At 46.2% G+C, this 11,399-nt stretch overlaps 3 protein-coding genes across 4 annotated transcripts in view; all 3 read left to right on the top strand.

Annotated features, from left to right (window-relative positions):
* LOC148899801 (uncharacterized) overlaps positions 1 to 11,399 on the top strand; it is a 205,621-nt gene that overhangs the window by 84,954 nt on the left and 109,268 nt on the right. The gene's annotated exons all lie outside the window — the stretch shown is intronic.
* The window catches only part of LOC148899803 (uncharacterized), an 81,163-nt gene that overhangs the window by 16,113 nt on the left and 53,651 nt on the right, over positions 1 to 11,399 (top strand). The gene's annotated exons all lie outside the window — the stretch shown is intronic.
* On the top strand, positions 10,146 to 10,880 carry LOC148899805 (general transcription factor II-I repeat domain-containing protein 2A-like). The gene has a single exon (XM_088993739.1). The coding sequence runs from the start codon at positions 10,146 to 10,148 to the stop codon at positions 10,878 to 10,880; it is 735 nt and encodes a 244-aa protein (XP_088849865.1).

Genomic DNA, 11,399 nt, shown 5'->3' on the forward strand with positions numbered 1-11,399 from the left:
GGGCCGGAAATACTAAACCCAAAGAAATAAAGGACAACCGACGCCTGCGGACAAGTTATGTCCATAATTTGTATTTTACAAAGATTCCACAGCATATAGCTATAGTTTACGTTTTAAGACTTGCGCTGAATATTCATGAAGTCTTGTTTTCGAGTTGATGACGATCCCCATTTGATGTCACGTTTGGACCACCCTTGACCGAGAAAGCGACACACAATGCATTTTGCGGTACTTTGTTTGGTCTGAAAACTTAGTGTTGATCCGTGTTGATGGCAAAATTAAAAGGAAAACACATAATGTGATGGTGAATTGTTGTGTGTTGCACCAAGACTACTATTTGATACTAGTTGACACAACTTCCCAGCAGACAAATCAGCCCATTTCCAACGGAGCTTGGGCGGCATCTTCTGCATTTTCTGGGTGCTACATTGCTGTCATTGATGGCTCAAATTGATATAGGAGGACTCCTTGAATCAATTGCAAACATTTATGCTTTCCTCTTCAGAACTATTTGAATCATATTCATAACTGGATTAGTAACAAGAAAGTATCTTCTCCAAATCTGAAGCCATTGTTTTGATTCTCGAGCAAGGAAAGACGTCTTGGCGTGACGTCACGAACAAGGGGGTGGGACCTTCTGAAACTGGCCATTTCCGGATTCATTTTGAAGTCATTTTTATTGGTGTTTTTCATTTGACTAAAAATATCAGCCTGCCTGATTTGGGTATTTTAGATGCTATAAAACGTTTTTCTGATGTCAGCGGGAAACAAGAAAAAATGGTGCCGGTTGTCCTTTAAATGTAATGTGTACAAACCTCATAGCACAGTAAGAACACTACAACCCAATTTATTAGCTGTCTTTGAAATGTGAAAAATATCCCTGATCAGTTAATAAATTTGTCTCAAGGAATATGCAAGATATGGCATTTACAGACTATTTCGCAGATACTGGGAGGAGGAAATGGAAATAGATTAAAATAACATATGCACTGTAATTTATCAAGATTGCGTCTGTTTTTAATACATTTCAATCTAAGGTGCAAAATTAAGAAATCAACATTTATTGAAAAATTGAATCACTTTCAACATTATTCCACAACGAAATATTCAAGCTCAATAATACCTCCGTACTTGTGTTAAACTCCGCTAAATCATGGATGGATTGTCCTCACTGCTCGCTCTACAAACTCGCCACGGACGCCCTCGCCTTCACGCGCAAACAGTACACGTGTACCGTCGCCAAGCACACAGACACAGGCTACCTGCAGTTGAAATTTGCATACTCGGCACGGCAGCCAATCAGAAGTCTGCTTCTTTCCTCCGGACTTTCGCAAGCGTTATAAGGTTGTGCATTTTCATATCATTTTCCAAAATAGATGCACAGAACCTCAGCCCAGAAGAAAGATTCAAAAGAAGCTAGCATATGTGATGCTACAAAACGTAAATTTATATCAAACCGTGACTGTAGAGCAGACATGGGCAAACTACGGCCCGCAGGCCACATACGTTAGGCTTTTTAATCCGGCCCGCCGAATTTGCTGAAATTATAGTAAAAACTGTCTGAAACTCATGACAAAAAGTTATCGGACAACAGGGCAGATAACTGAAAAGTTGCCTGCCCCATTTTCACAACTTGAAACACAATAAGATGAATAATCACATTAAAAAAACATTGTGACAAAGTACAACGTCTTTTCAATTAAGGATGGATCGCCCACAAACGCAACTTTGCTTCATTTATGGTAAATGTGCATGCCTGTAGATTTCTCTGCCGTAGTCATTTTTCATCATGTTGCACAATGCAATATTTGTGTTGCTTGCTACAAGCCACTAAATCCCTTTCATAACTCTCACGTACACTTTACAGTCACGGTTTAATGAATATTTATGTTTTGTAGCGACAATGTTGTTAGCTTCTTTTGAAGAGAAGAAGTGTGGAGAAGGATCCACATTGATTTTGCAGGTCCATTCATGCAGGTCAATCACATGCTTATGATAGTGGTCAATACTTACTCCAAGTGGCTCGAGGTCTTCAAAATGTCACAGATAACCTCAGCAGCCACCATCACATGACTAAAAAGGTTGTTTGCAGCCCAAGGCATACCGGAGCAGATTGTCACTGACAATGCCGCAACCTTAATGTCGAATGAGTTCCTGCTCTTCATGAAAAGAAATGGAATCCTTCACACAACTGGAGCACCGAAGCATCCTGCTACAAATGGACTGAGAGATACATCGCAACATTCAAGGCAGACATGAGAACTGCTCCATATAAAAATATTTGATATAGTGTATTTTTTTTTACACAAGTAATTCGTTTTTCACATAATTTAGATAATTTTTGGTAGTTAATTTAAGCAAAAAACAAACAAACTGAGGAGCCTTTTGGGAGCCAAAAGAGCCGGATCTCTTTAGTCAGGCGAGCCAAAAGAACCGGCTCTCTGAAAGGAGCCGGAATTCCCATCACTACTGTCGACGTTGCTTTGCAACTCGCGAGAATCCCAGAGGGCCACCTCACATTTGCGGTAACATGTGTGAGCTTCCGCCATATGGCATGAAGTGGAACTGAGGTGATTCTCAGCTGGTGGGAGGCCGTTTTATCAAAGACTATATGGCCGCTAAATATATTGGAAGTGCACTGAGTCTTTTACAATGGATGTAAAAGGGGACAGGAACGTATTTCTAGGTTAATAATAGAAATACATTACATTTTAAGCACCTTTCAAAACTCTCAAGGACACTTTACAGTCACAGACAAGCATAGGTACTATAACAAATAAAATATAATCACAAATAGAATGCAATAAATAAAATACAATTATAAATAGAAACAAGAGGGAGAGCTACACAGAAAACACAATTTTAAATAGATGGGTTTTGAGATAGTCCATTTGGACTCAATGTCCCCCACCTCCCCTGGCACATGTGCAAAGTTCTGCCGGAGGTGGGAGTTGAAACTCCTTCTGACAGGGGTCCGCCAGACGTTCCCAACAAACCCTCACAACACGTTTGGGACTGGCAGGTCGGACTGGCATCTTCCCCCACCAACGCAGCCTACTCACCGCCAGGTGGTGATCAATTGACAGCTCCGCCCCTCTCTTCACTCAAGTGTCCAAAACATGAGGCTGCAAATCCGATGATACAACTATAAAGTCAATCATCGAACTGCGACCAAGGATGTCCTGGTGCCACGTGCACATATGGATACCCTTATGTTTGAATAAAGTGTTTGTTATAGATAATCCGTGTCGAGCACAGAAGTCCAATAACAAGACACCACTCCTGTTCTGATCGGGGGGGCCATTCCTCCCAATCACACCCCTCCAGGTCTCACTGTCATTGCCCACATGAGCATTGAAATCGCCCAGCGGAACAAGGGAGTCCCCAGGGGGAGTGCTCTCCAGCACACGCCCTAAGGTATCCTAAAAGGATTGGTACACTGAACTGCTGTTTGGTGCATATGCACAGACAACAGTCAGAACCCGTCCCCCCACCCGAAGGCGGAGGGAAGCAACCCTTTCATCTACCGAGGTGAATCCCAACGTACAGGCGGCGAGCCGGGGAGCAATAAGTATGCCGACACCTGCTCTACGCCTCTCACCGTGGCCAACTCCATAGTGGAAGAGAGTCCAACCCCTCTCGAGAGGCTGGTACAGGAACCCAGGCTGTGTGTGGAGGCAAGCCCAACTATGTCTAGTCGGAACTTTTCGACCTCGTGCACCAGCTCGGGCTCCTTCGCTGTAAGAGATGTGACATTCCACGTCCCAAGAGCTAGCTTCTGCAGTCGAGGGTTGGAACGCCAGGGTCCCCGCCTTTGGCTGCTGCCCAGTTCACAATGCACCCAACCCCTCTGGCCCCTCCCATGGGTGGTGAGCCCTTGAGAAGGGGGACCCACGTTTCCTCTTCGGGCTGAGCCCGACCGGGCCCCATGGGTGTAGGCCCGGCCACCAGGCTCTCGCCAACGAGCCCCATCTCCAGGCCTGGCTCCAGAGAGAGGCCCCGGTGACCCCCGTCCGGGCAAGAGAAAACCAGATTAATTTGTGTTTTTCTTCATGTGGGGTCTTCTGAGTCGTCCTTTGTCTGGTCTGTCACCCAAGACCTGTTTGCCATGGGTGACCCTACCAGGGGCATAAAGCCCCAGACAACCTAGCTCCTAGGATTATTGGGACACACAAACCACAATAAGGTGATGACTCCTGGAGAGGTGGGCAGAATACTTCGAAGACCTCCCCAACTCCACCAACACGCCTTCCTTGGAGGAAGCAGTGTCTGGGGACTCCAAGGTGGGCTCTCCAATTTCTGTGGCTGATGTCACCGAGGTGGTTAAAAAGGTCCTCGGTGGCAAGGCCCCGGGGGTGGATGAGATCCGACCAGAGTTCCTAAAGGCTCTGGATGTTGTGGGGCTGTCCTGGCTGACACGCCTCTGCAACATTGCGTGGTCATCGGGGAGAGTGCCGCTGGATTGGCAGACCGGGGTGGTGGTCCCCTTTTTAAAAAGGTGGACTGGAGGGTGTGTTCCAACTACAGGGGGGTCACACTCCTGAGCCTCCCTGGAAAGGTCTATTCAGGGGTCCTCGTGGGCGGGTCCGTCGGAAAGTCGAGCCTCAGATTGAGGAGGAACAGTGTCGTTTTCGTCCCGGCCGCGGAACAGTGGACCAGCTCTACACCCTTAGCAGGGTCCTCGAGGGCGCATGGGAATTCGCCCAACCACTCTACATGTGCTTTGTGGACTAGGAGAAAGCGTTTGACCGTGTCCCTCGTAGAGTTCTGTGGAGGGTACTTCGGGAGTATGGGGTACAGGAGTGGCTGATACGGGCCGTTCGGTCCCTATATGACCGATGTCAGAGTCTGGTTCGCATTGCCGGCAGTAAGTCGGAATCGTTTCCAATGAGGGTTGGGTTCCGCCAAGGCTGCCCTTTGTGACCGATTCTGTTCATAACCTTTATGGACAGAATTTCTAGGCGCAGCCGAAGCGTTGAAGGTTTCCATTTTGGTGGCCTCAGTATAGCATCTCTGCTTTTTGCAGATGATGTGGTACTGTTGGGGCCTTCAAGCAAAGTTCTCCAACTCTCCCTGGAGCATTTCGCAGCCGAATCTGAATCGGTTGGGATGATAATCAGCACCTCCAAATCTGAGACAATGGTTCTCAGTCGGAATAGGGTGGAGTGCCCTCTCCCGGTCGGGAGGAGATTTTGCCTCAAGTGGAGGAGTTTAAGTATCTGGGAGTCTTGTTCACGAATGAGGGTGTGAGGGAACGAGAGGTCGACAGGCGGATCGGTGCGGCGTCTGCTCTGATGCAGACTTTGTACCGATCTGTCGTGGTGAAGGAGATGAGCCAAAAAGCAAAGCTCTCAATCTACCGGTCGATCTACATCCCAACCCTCATCTATGGTCACGAGCTATGGATTGTGTCCGAAAGAACGAGATCCCGGAAACAAGCGGCCGAAATGAGCTTTCTCCGTAGAGAGACGTTACGTTTAGATCAGTACATATTATGTTATTGCATGTTTAATTTAGACTACAAGAAATAATAAAGTTTATTAGTTGAATCGTTGTGAAAGCAGGATGTAACAAGTAAGTAAGTTTCAGTCTAAATGTTCTCCCCCAACTGAACTATGTGAAAGCAACACCTACCAATCGCTCATACTGAATTCATCAAGCCATTAACTCTTTGAACTCTTTCAACAGTAGCCAAAATGGAACTGTATAGTGCCACTTAGCAGTTTTTTTGACGACGATACTAGTGCAGCGTGTTCTACCGGAAACAAATTCCTTGTGTGTTCTACATACTTGGCAATAAAGATGATTCTGATTCTGATTCTGAAATTAGAATCAGAACCTTTTCTCTCCACGAAGACTAATCCTCGATGCATTCAAGCTGAAGTGCACACGTGGGGCTCATTTAAAGGGCCGTTTACCTGTTTCGACTGACGACCAGTATCATCCAATAAAAATTGGGCTTTCCGCCAACTGCAGCCCCAACAGAAAATGAACAGAAAAAAGCGAGAATGTGTATTTAGATTTATCGGCGAGCCATATGCAATCATCAAAAGAGCCATATATGGCTCGGGAGCCATCGGTTCCCGACCCCTGGGATAAAGCATGAGACGAGTGCACCCTACTCGCCCCACCAGAACGGTACTGCCGAGAGAGGTTGGCGAACACTATTTGAGATGTCTCGATGCATGCTGTTGGAAAGTAACCTTTCCAAGCAACTATGGACATATGCTGTAGAAAAGGCCACTCAAATTCGCAACAGATGCTACAGTAAGCGGCTACAGCAGACACCTTAGCTGGCTTTTACGGGAAAGGCACCCAACCTTTCTAACATGCAAATATTTGGCTGTGAATGTTATTGTCATGATCTGGTTGGCGACCAACGGGGGGCGCTGTCGCCCCCGCCTACATCTCACAGGTGCTGGTCGTCCCGATCAGATTGGCGACCAGCGGGTAGCGACGTCAGCCCTGCCTGCAGCCTCGCAGGTGTTGGTCGTTTAATCATTGACATTTAAAAGAACACCCGGCACGACCATCCGGGTCAAACAACCTCCTGCTCCCTCCTGCCTGCTTCTTGGGATCCGCACCCGCCATCACCACCTCGCAAAACGCGACAGAATGAACCGGCCAACTATCGGATCCCGCAGGTACATCGGACCCGTCTCATTTCCACCCTGTGCCTGCCAATGCTACGTCCACGTTAGCGCAAGCCTCGTCGCGTTTGAATCGCGTCACTCGATGAGCCGCAACGTCCACGTAAACGTCCGGCCGAGACCTCCTTCCAGGTGGCCGTCCAGGGTGACCCTGGGTGACTGGCATTGCACGCCCACGTCCAGCCACGCTGTCGTCGTGCATGACGAATTGAGTCTCATCCACGACGAGCCGTGCAACGTCCGCGTCAACGTCAGTCCGAGACCCCACTCACCGCTGGATCCCGGAGCGGCTCTGGACTGGTCTCGTTCCCCCGGAGCCGGGCAGTTCACGCCCACGTCGGCGTCCGGCCGAGACCTGGTCCCATACGGCCGTACGGGGTGCCATTCTGACACTGGCAGTTCGACGTCCACGCAGAGCCATGCGCCGTCGCGTGAACGTGCGAGAGGGATCGCACTCACGCCCACGACGATCCGTGCCGCGTCTTCGTCCAGCCCAGGCCGAGTCCCGTTCCCATCAGGCCGCCGCCCGTTGTGTGCTGGAGAGGCAGCGGTTGCCCTCTCCACCGACCGTTCCCTGGCGAGTGGACCTTTTTGGGAGACTGTTGACTTCTGGAAGCAGCCCCTTGAAGGGGGGGTACTGTCATGATCAGATTGGCGACCAGCGGGTAGCGACGTCAGCCCTGCCTGCAGCCTCGCAGGTGTTGGTCGTTTAATCATTGTGTCATGATGCTAAAAGAAATGTTAAATAATTTTGTGTGTTCTGGATTTTGGATGGGAGAAAGGTGCACATTTCTCCCCATCCAAAACAGTAGAGTTGGGCGACCACTAATTGATTTAGACTGATTGAGAAGGTGATTGCAACCACCTGGGAATGGCCAATTGCCGCTGGGACCTGATTGGCCAGAAGCTCAGGTGAAGCACCTTTAAAGCCAGCCTGAGCCAGTCTCTTGGAGGAGGCAGAAGAGGGACAAAGGACAACCTGGAGAGCAGTGTTACCTGGGGTCTGCCGAAAACTGATGTCAACTTCAAATAAAGAAAACTCACAATACCCTTCCTGCATCTGGCTGAGTGAACTTTTACCAACTTTCCACCTGCTTGCTGTCTCGCCGCACGACACATTGACATTTAAAAGAACACCCGGCACGACCATCCGGGGCCGGTTCATTGTTTGTTTGCTGCTTGTTTGCTGCATGCATTGTGTACGTGTTTGTTTAACCTTGGCGGACTTTTACACTTGGTTTTCTTTTGCTACTTTGTATTTTTTCCATTCAGATCATTTTGATATTTTACATTTTGTTACTGCTGACCTTTATTTTAATACAATTTGTCAAACAACCTCCTGCTCCCTCCTGCCTGCTTCTTGGGATCCGCACCCGCCATCACTACCTCGCAAAACGCGACAGCTATGTTTATAAACAGGACAAAAAGAAGTTAGATTCCAGACGTGAGAAGCAGATTTTCGTAGTATATGATAAGTATGGTCCAACCTATATTGTGTACTACCCTGAGACAAGGAAAGTTCTGAGACATAGACCGGTGAAATTTTTAATAAAAAAAAAACAACACAGATGATCAAACTCAAACGGATTGTGACTTGTGGGACGATATTCAGAGCTACAGTAAAGTACCCCTGAAGGAAATCAAACAGAGTCAAGATCAACTTGAGATAAGCAAAGAACCGAGTGCTGAAGAGACAGTAGAAACAGGCAATATTCAGACTGAACGGGGAAGGAGGTTTTCTAAAAGACAAAAAAGGGCTCCAGAATATTTAAAAGAGTACACGTGTAAAACTAAGTGTGATGATGACAAAGCCGACAAAATTGACTATTTCTACAAAGTAACTCATGGTGTACCTAGAACTTTTAAAGAGGCTATGCAATCTGAAAAGTCAAAAATGTGGGCTACTGCAGTGGAAGAGGAGATATAATCCCTGAAAGAAAATGAGACTTTCACTCTGACCCCACGACCGAAGGGCAAAAAAGCAGTGGGAGGTTGCTGGGTGTATACGGTGAAAGAAAACCCAGATGGATCTGAGACTTGTAAAGCCAGATTTGTGGCAAAATGATTTGGTAAATTGGAAGCTATAGACTACAGAGAGACATTTTCGCTGACAGCGAATATGACTTCCATTCGAGCACTGTTGCAGGTGGCAGTGCAAGAAGATCTCACCCTTCACCAAATGGACGTGAAGACTGCATATCTCCATGCCCCAATGTACTGTGAATTATATGTCGACCAACCTGAAGGTTTTGAGATCACGTCACAAACAGGAGAACGTTTGGTATGTAAGCTCAACAAATCACTGTCTGGCTTAAAGCAGTCAGGGCGTAACTGGAACATGTTACTAAATAATCACCTCATAAAGAATGGTTTTATACAAAATGATGCAGATCACTGTGTTTACTACAGAGAATCCGAAAATGAAAAAGTCATTTTGTTAGTGTGGATGGATGACTTAATCATTGCGACGAGTAACGATACTCAGTGAAGTAAAAGAAATGCTAAAAAGAAGGTTTAAAATGAAAGATATGGGTCCACTTAGACCAGACCCGGGCAAATTACGGCCCGCGGGCCACATCCGCCCCTTTGTACGTCCCTGTCCGGCCCGCGTGAGGCCAATCATAAACGCCATAAATTAACAAAAAAATGATTGAACTTTTATTTTGAAAAGCGTTAGGTCATTACGTATGCACGACGTAGACTCTACGTCTTACGTGTATACACGCGAGAGTCTTACGTGTATACACGGAAGTGAGTGAAGGCGATTCTGTTCGCTAGGTTACCCTCAAGGCTCAAGATGTCGGCACACCCCAAGAAAAGAGAAGTTGATAACGAATGCCGTATTTTCAACAAGATATGGACTGCCAAATATTTCTTTACAGAAATTAAAGGTAAAGCAGTGTGCTTAGTCTGTGGTACACAGGTTGCTGTGTTGAAAGAATATAATTTCAATCGCCACTACACGACCAAGCATGAAGATAAATACAGAAATCTGTCTGGTGAAGAGCGTGCAAGGGTGTCTGATGCATTGCTTGCAAAACTACAAACCCAACAAGGATGTTTCACTAAACTTCACACTCCCAGAGATGCAGCCGTCAGGACAAGTTATGTCATTTCTCACAAAATCGCCAGAAAAAAATTGGGCATTTTCCGACGGAGAGTTTATTAAGGAGTGTTTATTGGACTCTGCTGCGCTGATGTGCCCAGAGAAAAAGGGCGCATTTGAGAACGTTTCACTCTCCCGACGCACTGTAACGAGGCGGATTGAGGAGATCGCAGGAAACTTAGAGCTTCAGATGAAGAACAGAGCGGCCGACTTTGACTTTTTTTCTCTGGCTTTGGATGAGAGCTGCGATGTACGTGACACCGCCCAGCTGCTCATCTTCTTACGTGGGATAACTGCAGACTTTCAAATTACCAGAGGGGTTGGCAGCCATGCAGTCAATAAAAGGGACAATCACTGGTAATGACTTGTTCAGAGAGGTAAATGCATGGATGGCCATGTTAGGACTGAAATGGGACAAGCTTGCAGGTGTGACAGATGGTTGTCCAAATCTAACCGGGAAAAATGTTGGACTTTTAAAGAGAATGCAGGATAAAGTGACAGAAATGAACCCTGATCAGAAATTGACATTTTTGCATTGTATCATACACCAGGAAGTGTTGTGTAAGACAGTGTTAAAAATGAAACATGTCGTTGATGCTGTCACTAAAATAGTTAATTTCGTCAGAGCGAGAGTTTTAAATTACAGACAGTTTGTTGCTTTGTTGGAGGAAAATGAGGCTGAACATGGTGACATAAGCTATCACTGCACTGTTAGGTGGCTCAGCCTTGGCAAGGTTCTGAAAAGTGTCTGGGACCTGAGAGACCAGATTCAGGAGTTCTGTATTCAGAAAGGTCATGACATCCCAGAACTTTCAGATAACGACTGGTTGGCAGACCTCGGATTTGCTGTGGATGTGACTGCACTAATGAACAAAATAAATGTCAAAATGCAGAGCAAGGGCCTTTTTGTGCATGAGATGGACAGTGCAGTGAAGGCTTTCATGAGAAAACTGCAGCTTCTCTCAAGCCAAGTGAAGGTCAACATTCTGACCCACTTGCCAACACTTAAGGAAGCCAAAAGATCAGGTGATCACCTCCAAAAGTACTCAACCACGTTAGAAGCATTGCATGCAGAGTTTTCAGGGCTGTCACAAAGAAAAAAAATACGGTTGGCAAAATTCTGACTTTAATCTCAGAATTCTGACTTTAAAGTCTGACTTTCAAGTCAGAATTCTGAGAATAAAGTCAGAATTCTGACTTTAAAGTCGCAACGAAAATAATTCTGACTTTAAAGTCAGAATTCCGAGAATAAAGTCAGAATTCTGAGATTAAAGTCAGAATTTTGCCAACCGTATTTTTTTTTTCTTCAGTGGCCCTAATCCTCTTCCGTATTTGCGCTTGTTATTGATTTGGATGATTTTATTTTGAAATCCAACATCGGATCAGAACACTCCCATTGTTCGATATCTGAGGTGCTTTTGTGTGCCTTCGACCTGGTCTGGTTGGGGGGAAAGTTTTTATTTTTTTTTGATTATGTAAAATTGTCATTTTTAATTGAGCGTGTATGTTGACTTTTTTCTCTCCCTCCTTTCGTGCTATTCTGAGACTATTTTCATTCTGTCTGCGGGAACGCGTCGTTGCCTGAATAATAGATTTATATCCAAACCGCTGACGGCTTAAAATGCTTTTATTTCGAAGGTAGT

The sequence above is a fragment of the Hippocampus bargibanti genome, linkage group LG04 (genome assembly GCF_051943395.1).
Source record: "Hippocampus bargibanti isolate YZ-2025 linkage group LG04, ASM5194339v1, whole genome shotgun sequence".
Lineage (NCBI taxonomy): Eukaryota > Metazoa > Chordata > Actinopteri > Syngnathiformes > Syngnathidae > Hippocampus > Hippocampus bargibanti.